Source organism: Asterias amurensis, chromosome 10 (genome assembly GCF_032118995.1).
Source record: "Asterias amurensis chromosome 10, ASM3211899v1".
Lineage (NCBI taxonomy): Eukaryota > Metazoa > Echinodermata > Asteroidea > Forcipulatida > Asteriidae > Asterias > Asterias amurensis.
The window spans coordinates 21480266-21496203 of NC_092657.1; the positions used below are offsets into that span (position 1 = coordinate 21480266).

Here is a 15938-nt window from a genome sequence, read left to right on the forward strand (position 1 = left end):
TTTATAACACTTCACGCATTCTAATGCCAAATGCATAAACATGTTATTTTACAATTTGTTCTTTATTTTTTGCATGAATGATTGATCTGCATTTGATTTAAATTTTTATAGTAATGTTGTGAAAGTTTGGACTTATAAGGCAAATAATGTACATCGTCGATCATACTCGTTATCAGACAGGACTCGATTGCATGTCAGATGGCATAGTTTATCAAATCTTAGTCAAATATGAACTATTGACATATACTAATATAAGTTATTATACAAGCGTGAGTGGAATATGGAAAAATATAACGCTTCTGCCTCCCATATCCAACGAGGCGGAAGGCCAAGTTGGATATGGGATGCAGACACGCTATATTTTCCGTATTTCCATGAGCGCGGGTGTGGTAACGTATTATCTTCAAGCATGAACCGAGCTTATCTCCCTTCTGTTTTTCTCCGTGGGGCTCTTGGCTCTAGTATACAATGGTATTGTGACTAAGTTTGCTTTTCTTGGGTTCGTTGGCTTCACAGTCTCCTTGGCTTCGTATTAAATTAAATGAAGTGAAATTAACAGGAAGTTGTTTAAAATTTACTGTTAAGCGTCTTAACGTCCCAGGGAATCCCTGTTACCCAAATCATTTTTCGCTTTTAGTAAATTTTCCTGTTATTATTTTGGGGTTCTAAACTCCTGGTACGTGTTAGTCACTATTACTGCATCCATATCCATGTCAATAGACCTTTTCATAAATACCCACTGTGCAAGCGCCAACTGTTGAATGAGGTGCATGCTGGTCTAGCCAGCGATCAAACCTGATCGCTGGCTAGACCAGCATGCACCTCATTCCATGACTAACTGCCGCATGCGAGTGTTTGTGATAAGGTCTCTGTGGCAACACAACTTCAAACCAGTAGTAGAAAGAGAACAAGCAGGGATTTTTTTATTAACCCAGACTTTCAGTGGCACTAGAAATATGTTTGGCTAGTCAGATTTATAAGAGCAATGGAAACAAAAAGAAGCACACACGTGGCATGGCATGCATGTTGCTAAATAAATCATGAATAACACATAGCCTATGCTAATGATCCACAATATATTTTAAAAGCTACTACAGTAACAAACATTTGCATGGTAGATTACCTGATCATGTGAAATGGTTAACACTTTGCATGCGTTTTGTTGCCTCTCTTGTCAAAAGGTTTTCATATCTATTAATCCATCATTTTATTTTGCCATCTTCTCTTACCTACCCATCCTACTTCATGCCATTCCTAACAAGCAGTGATAGGACAGTCAGCGTATGGAAGCCCCAATGTGCCATGGAATCAACAAACGGTGAGAATGGCATAGAAAGCTAGTCTAATGCCTAGACTTCACTGCAGGTGTTTGGATAGGACAGTCAGTGTATGGAAGCCTCAATGTGCCATGGAATCAACAAATGGTGAGAATGGTGTGGATAGCTAGTCTGATGCCTAGACTTCATTGAAGGTGTTTGGACAGGACAGTCAGTGTATGGAAGCCTCAATGTGCCATGGAATCAACCAATGGTGAGAATGGTGTGGACAGCTAGTCTGATGCCTAGACTTCACTGCAGGTGTTGGATAGGACAATCAGTGTATGGAAGCCTCAATGTGCCATGGAATCAACCAATGGTGAGAATGGTGTGGACAGCTAGTCTGATGCCTAGACTTCACTGCAGGTGTTTGTATAGGACAGTCAGTGTATGGAAGCCTCAATGTGCCATGGAATCAACCAATGGTGAGAATGGTGTGGACAGCTAGTCTGATGCCTAGACTTCACTGCAGGTGTTTGGATAGGACAGTCAGTGTATGGAAGCCTCAATGTGCCATGGAATCAACCAACGGTGAGAATGGTGTGGATAGCTAGTCTGATGCCTAGACTTCACTGAAGGTGTTTGGATAGGACAGTCAGTGTATGGAAGCCTCAATGTGCCATGGAAACAACCAATGGTAAGAATGGCATAATCAGCTAGCTCCCACTCTCTGTCTGATGCCTAGACTTCACTGCATGTGTTTGGATCACTGTACTCCCGAGGTGCCTTGAGGAATTAGTCAGTTTGCTAGGGAACTTGTTTGTACCTGTCTTTTGTTGATAAACCGCACAAAGCCCAACTTCATGGCTCTGCTTAAAGTGAATTTTGCAATTACGATTACCATTCTCCATCTAATGTGCAAGTGCCAAATTTCTGCGCTAGCTGTGTAAGCGAAGAATGTATAGTAGAGTGGAATATGCACACGCGCAATAAAACATTCCGTGGTATTCGGTGAAGTACCTGAAGTACACATTCTCCATTTAGAAAAGTTGTGAATCTGTGCTAAACAACAGTTTGTGACAGTTGAGGCCGCCCATACAAAATGTATAAGTGATTGGGCTGTGAGTGTAATCGCTCATCTATCTAAACAAAAAAGTGTGTCTCAAAATGGGCTGTGTTGTCGTGGTAACAGGGAGTCTTAGGCTACAAATTGACTGTGAACTCTCACATCGGTATAACACGTTGGGGATATTAGGCCGTAAGTTATAACACATCGTTATTTTATTTATGTATTATTTATTGTAATTTGGATGGAATCACTCGGAATATTAAAAGTTAATAATTTAAAGAATGGTGTAGTTTAAATTCCTAGCTAGGTTTTTTGCACGTGACCTTTAATTTTTATTTAATGATTATTCCAGTAAAAAAATTGTAAAAACAAAACAGATAAAAGTCAACAAAGCATATAAAGAAAGGCAATCGTATTTGAGAGAAATTGATATAAGCTGTAATGTTTGTTGATGGTAGTAATGGATTGGTTGCTCCATAGCTTGGTCGGTCGGATGATCAATCGATCAATTGATCGAAAAGAATGATTTTGACATTTTGCGTTTACATAATTGTCAATTTTGTTAATTGATTGATTGATTAGTTGATCTATTGATTAATTGATCTACTGATTGATTGATTGATTGATTGATTGATTGACTGAAAAAAAAAAGATTTTGAAATTTGGTGTTTACATAAACGCTTACTTTAAAATAATAATAAAAAAGGAGGACTAATGCACAACTCAAAATTAAAGCCAAGTGTAAATTGAGTATTGAGTTCAATTTAATCAGATCCAATAAATGTAAAAAATAAAGCAATGTCTTTAGTCAAAGCGCGGATTTAAAATAAAAAGGTGATTATACATATAAAATCAATGAACGTCTGTTGTATTAAAAATTTAAAACATATTTCCAAAGATTAAACACTTTAATAATCAAGATCGTGGCTTTGTCGCAACAAGAAAATTTATGAAAATATTTACTAAGATTATGCTCTTGAAAGGTGGTCAGTTGAAAGGATGTTTAGTAGGTCATAGGTCAAAATGTTGACCATTGTGTGTGATTGTATTGAGTAAAAATGGCGTCATATCATGTATAAATTATGGTGATGGAAAAAAACGGATAAGCATATCTGCAATGTATTGAGAATTCCATGAACAGTATAGGTAAAATATCTTGGGTACATTTAAAATGTAGTTAAGCTTATTTATTTTGGTACAATATTTAGTTAGTTCTTTGGTACGGAGTACAGAGTTATTTTTTTGTTTCAGGGGCTGGACACGATGAGTGGTGCCATTGTGGCGGTTTCAGTCTTCTGCCGTGTTGAGTTTTCCGGGACTCAGTACGGCACTCACAATTGACTACTTTCGCTTGCTGTGCGCAGGCGTCGCATGACGTAATGTTACCGTATTTGGTCATTCAGAAAACTGAACACGTCGGAAAGTCTAAACTGCCACACTATAAAAGGGTGTATACTTTTAGTGTGACACTTTTAGTTCATATATTTGTTTTGCATTCATGTTAGGAAGTTATGAATTATGTGCATGTAGTTTTGTTTATGTTATAAACATTCCTCTGTTAAGACAACGCAGTAATTTGAATCTACAGTGTACCACAGCGCTGTGTTGCATATACATTCCTTTTCTTGTGGTAAACTTTGTATGGTGGTAATACGTTATGGAAAGGTTTGCGGTAACACCATTCAATGACTTTCTCTAATGAGTTGGGGTGATTCTGAAACGAACCGTTGGTTTCAACCCGACGTTTCGATCAGTATGCTCTGATTGTCTTCTGGAGACATCGAAACGTCGAGTTGAAACCAATGGTTCTTTTTACAACCACCCCAACTCATTAGAGATAGTCACCGCAAACCTTTCCATACACGGCATTATGTTGGGTTAAAGGAGAGGTACACGTTTGGTACTGGTCAAAGAGCAGTGTTCTCACTTGGTGTATACCATCATAAGCATCAAATAATTTGGGCTCAATTGGTCATCGAAATTGCGAGAAAATGATGAAAGAAAAAGCACCCTTATTGGACGAATTTGTGTGCTATCAGATAGGAATAAAAGACTTCTAGCTAGAAGTATTTTATTATTTTATTGAGAAATTACCTCTTTCTCAAAAGCTATGTTACTTCAGAGGGAGTCATTTCCCACAATGTTTTATACTATCAACATTTGTTTTGAGTAATTACCAAACGTGTACCTTCCCTTTAAAGCCATTATACACTTTCGGTACAGAAAAAAAAAAATCACAAATTTACAATAATAACTTACAGGGTTTACAGAAGGTTATGGTGAAAGACTTCTCTTGATATATTGTTCCATGAAATGCTTTACTTTTTGAGAAAACATAAAAACAATATCAATTCTCGATAGCGAGAATTACGGATTTATTTTAAACACATGTCATGACACGGCGAAACGCGCTGAAACAAGGGTGGGTATTCCCGTTATTTTCTCCCGACTCCGATGACTGATTGAGCCTAAATTTTCACAGGTTTGTTATTTTATATATAAGTTGTGATACACGAAGTGTGGGACTTGGACAATACTGTTTACCGAAAGTGTATAATGGCTTTAAGGTTAATAATCATGATATGGAGTATTTCTTCCAATGGTGGGAGGAGATTTTGTTTGCTGATGCAAACATTTTGTTGCATCTGTTTTTATTGGACAGGTAGTAAGGGGTAACATTTCTGCTAAAGTTCTGCTGTTTTAGTGCAATTGTTTAAACAATTTATGGGTTGCATTATTTGTACATAATTTATGCATATTCTACTTACAAGTCATAGTTTTGCTGACTTAATTTATAAGCTGAACTTAATTAAATGTAGTAATGTGTGTTAGATTATTCGTTGGAATTATTTACTTTATGGGAAATTAGTCTGTACATTTTCTAAATCAAAAATCATGAAGATTTTGTTATAAGTCAAAGAAATGAGGTGAAAATATAGATTTGTTCATTTGAACTTGTCGTGTATTAAGCGCTTCCATTTAAGTTTGTTTGGTTTTGGTGTCCACTTGAAATCAGTTCAAATGTTTTGTGGGAAATTACTTTTCTTTTTTTCAAAGCTACTTAACTTCAGAGGGAGCTGTTTCTCTGACTATGTGTTATACTATCAACCTCTCCCCATTGCTTGTTATCAAGTAATTTGTTATGCTAACAATTGCTTTGAGTATTTACCAGTAATGTGTAGTGCCTTTAAAGGCAGTGGACACTATTGGTAATTACTCATAATAATTGTTAGCATAAAACCTTTAACGAGTAATGGGGATCTGTTGACAGTATAAAACTTTGTGAGAAACGGCTCCCTCTAAAGTGATTTAGTTTTCGAGAAAGAAGTAATTTTATAACGAATTTGATTTCGAGACTTCGGATTTAGAATTTGAGGTCTCTAAATCAAGCATCTGAAAGCTCACAACGTCATATGAAAATGTTTTTTTTTATTTCATTATTTTCTCACAACTTTGACGAACGATATTGAGCTCAAATTTTCACAGGTTTGTTATTTTATGCATATCTTGAGATACACCAAGTAAGAAGACTAGTCTTAGACAATTACCAATAGTGTCCAATGTCGTCCAATGTCTTTAAAGGCACTGTACACGTTTGGTAATTGTCAAAGACCAGTGTTCTTACTTGGTGTATCCCATCATAACCATAAAATACCAAGCCTATGAATATTTGGGCTCAATCACTCATCAAAGTTGTCAGAAAATGATGAAAGAAAAACACCCTTTCCTGGACGAATTTGTATGCTTTCAGTTGTTATTTTAGTGAGAAATTACCTCTTTCTCAAAAACTATGTTACTTCGGAGGGAGTCGTTTCCCACAATGATTTATATTATCAATAGCTCTCAATATTTGTTTTGAGTAATTACCAAACGTGTACTTTTCCCTTTAAAGGGTATATTATGTACTTTTTCCTAACACAAAACACAATGTCCACAGATTTACATTTAATTTACACAGTGTGAAGATTACGATAGTACAAAGCTTCCCTTGAAATTTTACTTACTGAGGTGCTGTAGTTTTTTGAGAAATTAGTAAAAGTAACAATTTTCGTCTCAGTTTTAGCATGTAAAAACGCATTAACCAGTTATGCTATGGTTTTGGTATAATTTCATAACTGGTTAAGGGGATTTTACATGCTCAAATAGTTTTGGTCTCATGAGACCAACATTATTTTGTGACTTGTTTTACTCATTTCTCCAAAACTACACAATCTTTGTAAGTAATATTTGAAGGGAAGCTTTCCACTATCGTTATCTTCAAACCCTGTAAGTTTAATGTAAATCTGTGGACATGTCGAATAAGTACCCAAATCCTCTAAAGTCCAAGGAATCTGATCTTCATCTCCGATTTCTTCATAGAGTAGCTTGAGTCTTTCCATGAGTACCAAGTAACACCTTTAAATTGTTCCGTCTTGTCCGGGCCCAGATACCATCCATTCAAGTTGCTTGTCTGACACGACTTGTACCACCAGGCGCCGTGGGAACGAAATGCGCAGTTTTCTGTAGAGCGGCTATCGTTGTCTTTATCTTTGGTTGAGAACGGCATGTTGTTATGACTATATAAAGAGTCACCTTGCAAACATAAGTAAACAATGGAAACATGTCAGCCAGGGTACTTTAAAAAATGATCTATAACCTCATTTTGCCTTCTCCTTTCCCCACAGATATTCCAGTCACATAGGCTTAATTATTTTCAACATTGTTGTAAAATGTTGCAACGTATGACAACATTTTGCAAGAGAACTTGGATAGTCTAAAACAATTGTTGTCCTTCTACATGAGTTACATTTTGTAATACTTTACAATAGACCTTGCACATGACGTCATTTTAGCAGGGCGCCCTCACCCAGAGGTCAAAAGGAGGTTATTCAATTCGCTCGTCCCCAGCGCATTGCTTTAACCAAATAAAAAAGCCCTGGGATGGGCAAACGTAGCATGCACTGTACTGTCATTGTTTCAATAATGCGCAGTCCCATCATGCATCACACTCGCACTGCACCATATTTCTATGCACTTGCATACATGACGTACTTCCTGAACAAGAATCTGTGCAAGCGATTAGCCCATCCCAGCATCCCAGCATCCCAGCGTCACAGCGGTCCTGGATAGACTGGCCATTATCCCAGCGGTCCTGGATAGACTGGCCATTATCCCAGCGGTCCTGGATAGACTGGCCATTCATTGGCCAATCCTGTCCGCCGCGAGTACAAATCTGTGCGTTCTGATTGTTTCGTCACCGTTTCACATACAATATGGCGGCTGGATGACGTAAAGGCATTATGTATATCATACTACAACTTAGCACGGGACCCTTGCTAAACTGCTCTCATGTGAAAGGGGCTTTACCTGCAGTTCCGGTCGAGGATGAAACCGATAGCCTGTAGTTACTATCGACGTCTCCAATATTGAAAGAGCGATACACTTGGTAAGCTGATCCACCCTCGAAATCTTCCAAGTCCACCCGTAGCTCGTAATTGGTCTGTGACGTCAGACGATTCAGTTTATCATTGCCCAGCCAGAATTCACCTTCTAAGTTACCAAAGCCCTCCTGGTACTCCGCAAAGAGCCTGAAGAAGTTAACGGAACCATCCTGACGCCGTTGAAACACCTACGATTTTGAAAGAATAAATATGGTGTCAAGTATTCACAAATAATAATTACCTGGAAGTACATGTAGTAGCCGGCCAATTACCCAGAGTTACACAAAAATAGAAATTAAAAAACACATTTAGTAACTTAAACACAGTCATATACAGCGCCTTTTGGTAAATATTCAGTTTGCTTATGTTATAATTACCGTACTCGGTTATTTTCTTAAACCCAAATGCAGACTTTAAAGGCAGTGGACACTATTGGTAATTGTCAATGGCTAGTCTTCACAGTTGGTGTATCTCAAGATAAGCATAAAATAACAAACCTGTGAAAATTTGAGCTCAATCGGTCGTCGAAAATGCGAGATAATATTAAAAGAAAAAACACCCTTGTCACACAAAGTTGTGTGCTTTCTGATGCTTGATTTCGAGACCTCAAGTTTAGAAACCAAAATTTATAACTTTCCGTATGGCGCCACAATTTTTTTCATTATTTTTTTTCAAAAAGGGATATCTCATTGAGGTGAATTAGATACTATATTATTTCATATCGAATGAAAAGGTGGTGGCGCCATACGGACAATTTTCCACCAAAATTAATAAAATAGAATAGTTATGCTGACACTTCGTATTGTCCTACCGTCCAGCCACCATAATCTGTATCCATATCACAGAACACTTCAAAAGGTTCCCCATCGTCCGTAGGTTGCACCAAATAAATGCCACTCATTGTATAACCTTTGTCCACGGCGTCGCCACAATCTCGTTCGAGAGTAGCTGTAAGAAGAAACAAAAGGTAACGTTGGTAATAGATTTTCTCTTCCAATAGTGGTGTGGCATAAAATGTTTTGATTGATCACAAGTTGCCGCTTAAATTTGAATTTATCTGACTTTAGAACAGTCGCTTTATGCCACATGGGGGGATGGGAAGGGCTTTTGCAAAGTTACGCAATAGACGCTGAACAGCCACACACATTAGTGTACCTGAGTTAGTATAAATTGTGGCACAATTGTACCAGAGTTTGCTTTTATGGAGGTTGCTACAAAAAGCTTGCCCGATCCTTTTAAAAAAGCAACTGTCTAGTCTGAGGAATTCAAATTCAAAGCAAGTCATTGTGCCAGCATTTATTCAAATCTTACTCGTAAATGGCTCAACGAGAGTAAGATGTAATTACCTCTGCATATCGGTAAAACCTGATTCCAGTTCCCATTGGCTCCACATGAAACAGTCGGGTCCCCCTGCATTGTGATACCTTCTGCACAGTGATATGTACAGTAGGTACCAGACTCCACTTCTCCAACGGAACAGTTGCTGGTTGTCAGACTTTCGTCAATATTTGGCGTCGTACATTTCGGTTTCACTGAAGAAGGAACATCTGTATCTGTACAGTTGAGCCGGCAAAAAAACACACAATTGAACATGATTTACACCAATGGAACGGAGCAGGATAACACCGTTACCAGCTGAATTAGTTTGGGGTGAGTCGTTTACCTATTCGGCACCATTAAAGAACACGTTGCCCTCGATAGGTCGAGTTGGTCTTTAAACAGCGTTTGAAGCAGTTTGTTATGAAATGCATATGGTTATATAGATAATTAAAAATTAAAATATAATGACCCACACAAACATGAAATTGAACGTTTTCCCTTATACGTACACCGTGTCAAACGAGTGTGAGAGCAGCCAACATCAGTTTTTACATACAATCAAAATATTAAGCAGTACTACAACGCGTTGGTTGGAATATTGGCCTGCTACGCCCGGCCCACGTGGATGCTATCTGTGTCAAAGACCAGTCTTCTCACTTGGTGTATCTCTAAGTATGCATAAAATAAGGAAAAGTTTCCGTATGGCGCCACCACTTTTTCATTCGAAATAAAATAATATAGTATCTAATTTACCTGATTGATATATCCCTTTTTGTAAAAATGAGTGAAAAAGTGGTGGCGCCATACGGAAAGTTATCCTAAAAGGACAAACCTGTACAAATTTGAGCTCAATTGGTCGTTGAAGTTGCGGAGTAATGGAAGAAAAAGCACCCTTGTTGCACAATTTGTGTGTTTTCAGATGCTTGATCTTGAGACCTCAAAGTCTAATTCTGAGGTATCGAAATCAAATTCGAATATTTTAGTGCGAAATTACTTGTGTCTCAAAAACTACGGTAATTCAGAGAGAGAGTTGTTTCTCACAATGTTTGTACTATCAACAGCTCTCCATTACCCGTTACCAAAGTAAGATTTTATGCTAATAATTATTTTGAGTAATATTATCAAGTTCCTTTAATAAGAGCATGAAGTAGAAATCAACATTAGTCGGTTGTTCCAAATCATTGGCCCAGCTACGTACACTAACTAGTGTTTTTTATTTTTTTTTAATTTTTTTTTTATGAACGAGAACGGTTTTTAACTAGAAATCTTTCGCGGATTAAAACTTTAGGATGAAGAATTATACATCCTTTTCAGAACGACATGACATGACCAAGGGTTCGTTTCTAAAAAAAACCTGAAAATATCAACATCTAGGTTGTGTCAATACGCAATAATTTGTGCAACTAATAACCAAAAGTAGACCATGAAGCAACGTGTATAGGTGGACCTTTGCGCAACAAAATAACATCGAAATTTAGTCCATTTCGCTGGATAGTTTATTTATTTAGGTAATCTTTTCTTTAGGTTAAACTCCGATCAACAGCCCTTCAAATTGTAGCAGGATATGTTGAAGGGACCTAGAAAAAAAAAAAAAAAAAAAAAAAACAATTCAATTGTAGTTGTATAGTGAATTTATTGTATCTTATAGCATACCTTGTGGTACAACCGATGGATAATTGGTAGGTTGTATGGACAGAAATGCCAACACCTCATCAAGCTTCTGTTTGACCTCTTTGAGTTCAGTGTTGATATCAGTTCTTATATCGACCGAGTCGCATGTTGGAGCCTGGATGATAACCTATGGATGTTCAATTTTATAATTATTTAAAGAATGTTAGGTTTTAATTCATTTATTTATGTTGTGAGTTAAAAATTAGGCCGTACATGACCTTTCTATGAAACACAGCCAATACTCACGTAATGTTATTGTTTTCCGTTTCGACTGTGCGAACTAACACGGTCGGCCATTTATGGGAGTCAAAAATTTGACTCTCATAATGGCCGACCGTGTTAAGCCCCTTTCACACGAGAGCAATTCAGCAAGGGCCCCTTGCTAAATTGTAGCATGGTTGTAAGATTTTACAAAATGCACCTCGTGTGAAAGGACAATAATTCTTGGAGTGTCCGGGGTCCCTTGTCAAATCTTGTCCAACATTGCTACATTTTGTCGGAGGGCCGCACCTACGATCAAATCTTACACTTGCGGAAGTTTTGACCACGTGGGCTACATCATCGTGTGAAAGGAATCCTTGTTTATTGAACGACGTCCTAGGTGAAAATGCACATACAGCGCGTGCTATTGTGGGTGCTATCTTGTCCAACTAAGGTGATCAGGATTACCAATTCGTCATATCACTCTCATGTCGCACAAGGGTTGTTAAATCTTTTAACTTTGCAGTGGGAAAGCTCACAAAATCAGTCAAACACGGTGATAACAAATAAACAATCCATGCTCGTAAATTGTCTAGCAAGGGACCCTGGCTACATTTTGGCCGTGTGAAAAGGGCTTTAGTTGACGAGGTAAAAGGAAAACCGTGCAATTTCGGGGCATGTTTGTGCTGATCATTGTATTCAACGTTTATTCTACATGGGATGTTTGTGTGGATCATTGTATTCTACTTTTACAACATCTTTCTACCTATGTGCATTTTATACAAAACGGTTACAAACGCTTTTCAAAGACCAACTCGACTGGTTCAAGTCAACGTGTTCCTTTAATTGTACTCTTTGTAATTTGTAAATGGTTCATTCATGTGTAAAACATTGTTGTTTATTTTTAAACCTATATTTCTGCTCATGTTTTCATTATGTATATATGTTTGTGTCTGCACAGCGCTTTGAAACAGTGTTTAAGTGCTTTATAAAATGCAACTTAGTTAAGTTAAGTTTAAGTTAAATAAAACTAATAATAAGGAAAACTTACAAAGCGCACAAATCCATAAAAGTGCTCATGGCGCCAAAATGCAAACAACAACATTAAAATAATAATACAATCATATAACACAAATTAAAACGTTAGCCTAAGTTCAGAGAAATCTAAAACATGAAGTATAGAATACAATACAAATGCAATATTTAAGAACACATAAAAAAGCTAACAAAAATTAAACCATTGACTCAAAAGCCTGTTTGAAAAGATGTGTTTTAAAGTTTTTTTTAATTGGGTCAAAGAAACGGAAGATTTAACTAGTGCAGGCAGTTTAATAATAATAATATCGAAGTCTTATATAGCGCAGGTATCTACCAAACAAGGTACTCAAGGCGCTGAGTATATACAAACTTTCAGAATGAGGTATATTGCAGTGATGAATTCTAAGACCCAATTGTTTAGCACATTATACGGGTTTAAAAGGTGCTACGGCGCATACAGCAGCCACAGCCAGGAACACCGGGGCGAACCCCTTCTCTTTCCGATAAGTGCACTGGGTTCTTTTACATGCGTTACACAACACATGGGATCAACGGGTTTACGTCCCATCCGAAGGACGAAGTTAAGTTTATTGCTTAAGGACACAAGTGTCACGGCTAGGGACTCAAACCTATTCTTTGCTGATCAGAAACACCAAAGTTTGAATTCGGTGCTCTTAACCGCTCGACCACGACACTTCCGTTCCATAGACGTGGGGCAGCATTTGAGAATGATTGGATGTGGGCTCAATAAGGAGGCTAGAATTATAGGACCTGAGTTTTCGAGGAGGATCGGATGAGCTGAGAAGATCATCAATATAGCAGGGGCATTGTTGTTGAGCAATTTTTACAAAAGCAAGAATATCAATAACTAGTCATCCCCTGGTTAAAAAAGAAAAAGTAAAACAAAATTACCTGCGGTCTGTAACACTCTCCTGTGCCCGTCTCGGCAGATGTTCCACTCACCACATCTGCTCCATAATTAGTCACTTCTTCATGTCTTGGACTCACAACCACTCCCCCATCTACGCATGCAGATTCAAAAACTGCGACGACTAAAACAAAAAATAAGCCAGCTGCAGTTTTCAAGTACAATGGCTCCATTGTGGTAAATTCAACTCGTATGGTGAGTTCACAGATGCTTGCCAACTCAAAACCTCTGGTGTTTTTTATTACAGCCTGACCCAATCCTACGGCTTTGCCTATCTACGGAATTCTGTACTTACAGCCCATAATAATATGCGCTTATCAAGCCCGGGTACCTTAAAGGCACTGGTCCTATTGGTAATTACTCAAAATAGCATAGGGCCCAATTTAAAAAATGCTTAGTATGAAATTTCTTCCTTGGTAAATACAGGATTACCAACCAAATTTCAATTTGTTGCATATTCCTTGTTACTGGTATTCAGCTGTTGTTTGCTCATCCTGAAAATCACGTTAAAATTTGGTTGGTAATCCTGTTTTTATCAAGGAAGAAATGTCATGCTAAGCAAATTCCTGTGCTTAGCAGCTCTATGAAATTGGGCCCTGGTAACGAGCAATGGAGAGCTGTTGAGAGTACGAAACGGCTCCCACTGAAATAACAATTTTTTTTTCTAGAAAGTGGTAGTTTCCCACTAAAATTAAAAGAATTTCAGCCGAAGTCTGTTATTTATGCATATGGATGGAAGCACACAAAGTAATGCAACCAGGATGTTTTTTCTTTCATTTTCCCTCGCAACTTCGACGACCAATTGAGCTCAAATGTTCACAGGCTTGTTATTTATGCATATGTTGCGATACACCAACTGAGAAGACTTTTTTTTGACAATATTACTAAAGGTGTCCAGTGCCTTTAAGCGAATAATACCATACCAGTCAGTGCCAATACATTATAACTCTGGTTACCAGGTGCATGGTCTCTATTGTTTATCAGGGGGAAACAACACAAGGCCAATCACGCCAATCAACTAAAAGAAATAGATTATACATTAAAAAACAAACATTATCGTGATAAAAAAGTCACGTAGATCAACAAACAACAAATCAAAGGCCTAGTACAACCCTAAGTTTAGTTAGACTTTGAACTGACTCAGGCAACTAAAACTTCAGGCATGTAAAACTCAAACAATCAAAATATTTGAACATTATATGACCTTGTAAAAAGATTAAATTTGCTAACTTGAGCATTTTAACAATATTTTGTTTCATGTGTATCATCGCTTAAATACTCCCCAAAAACATCAACCGATTTGGGAAAAACTCAGTGGGCCTAAACGTTTAGTAACTTGTCTTTTTATTAATGGCAGTAACAAATTTACTTTGTTAGAAGCCTAGAGCAGTTTTCGATAGTAAAACGCGCTTGAAACACATTATTTCATAATTGAAGTAATCGCGATATAATTATTTCCTCGACAATGTTGCCACTTTATAGTTAATTTACACTCCTCCATGATTTCTTAGGTCCACACTTGACTTCACTGTCTTGAATGTTCCCAAAGCAAACAAAGTTCTTGGTCAAAAAGCTTTCTATGTAGCTGGGCCAATGATTTGGAACGACTTTCCTATCTGCCAATATTCCTATTAGGGACGATTTTACTATATCTGCATTTTGTATTAGTCCTAAAATCCTAAAGTCATAAAGACTCAAGTTTTTCCATGTTATGGTCTTGATGCAATAGAGCCCTATAAATGCTGAATCGTTATGCTATGATAATGATAATAATAATAATAACAACAACGGCGGCGGCGGCGGCGGCGGCGACGGCGACGGCGACGGCGACGGCGACGGCGACGGCGACGGCGACGGCGACGGCGACGGCGACGACGGCGACGACGACGACGACGACGACGACGACGACAACAGCCACCATTTTATAAAGTGCATAAAGCATTGTATATTTTTAGGCAAAATCTGCAAACTACACAAGGCCTTGTACTAATTTTTAGGCAAAATTTGCAAATTACACAAGGCTATATATAGCCTTGTACACATTTTTAGGCAACATTTGCAAATAACACAAGGCTATATATAATAGCCTTGTACACATTTTTAAGCAAAATTTGAAAATTACACAAGGCTATAGCCTTGTACTCATGTTTAGGCAAAATTTGCAAATTACACAAGGCCTTGTACACATTTTTAGGCAAAATTTGCAAATTACACAAGCCTTGTACACATTTTAATAAAGCAAAATTTGCAAATTACACAAGCCTTGTACACATTTTAATAAAGCAAAATTTGCAAATTACACAAGGCTATAGCCTTGTACACATTTTTAAACAAAATTTTAAAATTACACAAGGCTATAATAGCTTTATAGCCTTGTACACATTCTAAAACAAAATTGCAAATTACTCGAGCCTTGTACACATTTTAAAGCAAAATTTGCAAATTACACAAGGCTATAGCCTTGTACATATTTTTAGGCAAAATTTGCAAATTACACAAGGCTATAGCCTTGTACACATTTTTAGGCAAAATTTGCAAATCACACAAGCCTTGTACACATTTTAGTAAAGCAAAATTTGCAAATTACACAAGGCTATAGCCTTGTACACATTTTTAGGCAAAATTTGCAAATTACACAAGCCTTGTACACATTTTTAAACAAAATTTGCAAATTACTCAAGCCTTGTACTCAATTTTAAACAAAATTTGCAAATTACTCAAGCCCTGTACTCAATTTTAGGCAAAATTTGCAAATAACACAAGGCTTATAGTCTTGTACACAATTTTAGGCAAAATTTGCAAATTACACAAGGCTATAATTCTTAAACAAAATTACAAATTACTCGAGCCTTGTACACATTTTTAGGCAAAATTTGAAAATTACACAAGGCTATAGCCTTGTACACATTCTTAAACAAAATTGCAAATTACTCGAGCCTTGTACACATTTTAAAGCAAAATTTGCAAATTACACAAGGCTATAGCCTTGTACATATTTTTAGGCAAAATTTGCAAATTACACAAGGCTATAGCCT

At 37.3% G+C, this 15938-nt stretch overlaps 2 protein-coding genes across 2 annotated transcripts in view; one reads left to right on the plus strand and one right to left on the minus strand.

The window, feature by feature from the left end:
* Positions 1-980, plus strand: part of LOC139943018 (kinesin-like protein KIF21A) — a 54479-nt gene extending 53499 nt beyond the window's left edge. The window contains exon 34 of the mRNA XM_071939832.1: positions 112-980. Within this exon, the coding sequence (XP_071795933.1) occupies positions 112-232 (121 nt within the window). The 3' untranslated portion in view covers positions 233-980. The remainder of the gene's footprint in view (positions 1-111) is intronic.
* A 135-nt stretch (positions 981-1115) lies between these two features.
* Positions 1116-13150, minus strand: LOC139943017 (microfibril-associated glycoprotein 4-like). Its single transcript, XM_071939831.1, has 6 exons — positions 12888-13150; positions 10719-10863; positions 9092-9298; positions 8557-8693; positions 7672-7933; positions 1116-6897 (listed from the first exon to the last, which is right to left on the minus strand). Exons 1-6 carry the CDS (start codon positions 13074-13076, stop codon positions 6641-6643), a joined length of 1197 nt encoding a protein of 398 aa, XP_071795932.1. The 5' UTR covers positions 13077-13150; the 3' UTR covers positions 1116-6640.
* Positions 13151-15938: the final 2788 nt, after the last annotated feature.

Bases quoted from the DNA above. Each gene is read 5' to 3' on its own strand.
- LOC139943017 (XM_071939831.1), bottom strand. From the start codon at position 13,076: ATGGAGCCATTGTACTTGAAAACTGCAGCTGGCTTATTTTTTGTTTTA. The intron at 10,864-12,887 runs GTAATTTTGTTT...GAACATCCATAG, and splicing joins GAGAGTGTTACAGACCGCAG to GTTATCATCCAGGCTCCAAC. The intron at 7,934-8,556 runs GTAGGACAATAC...TCAAAATCGTAG, and splicing joins CAGATTATGGTGGCTGGACG to GTGTTTCAACGGCGTCAGGA.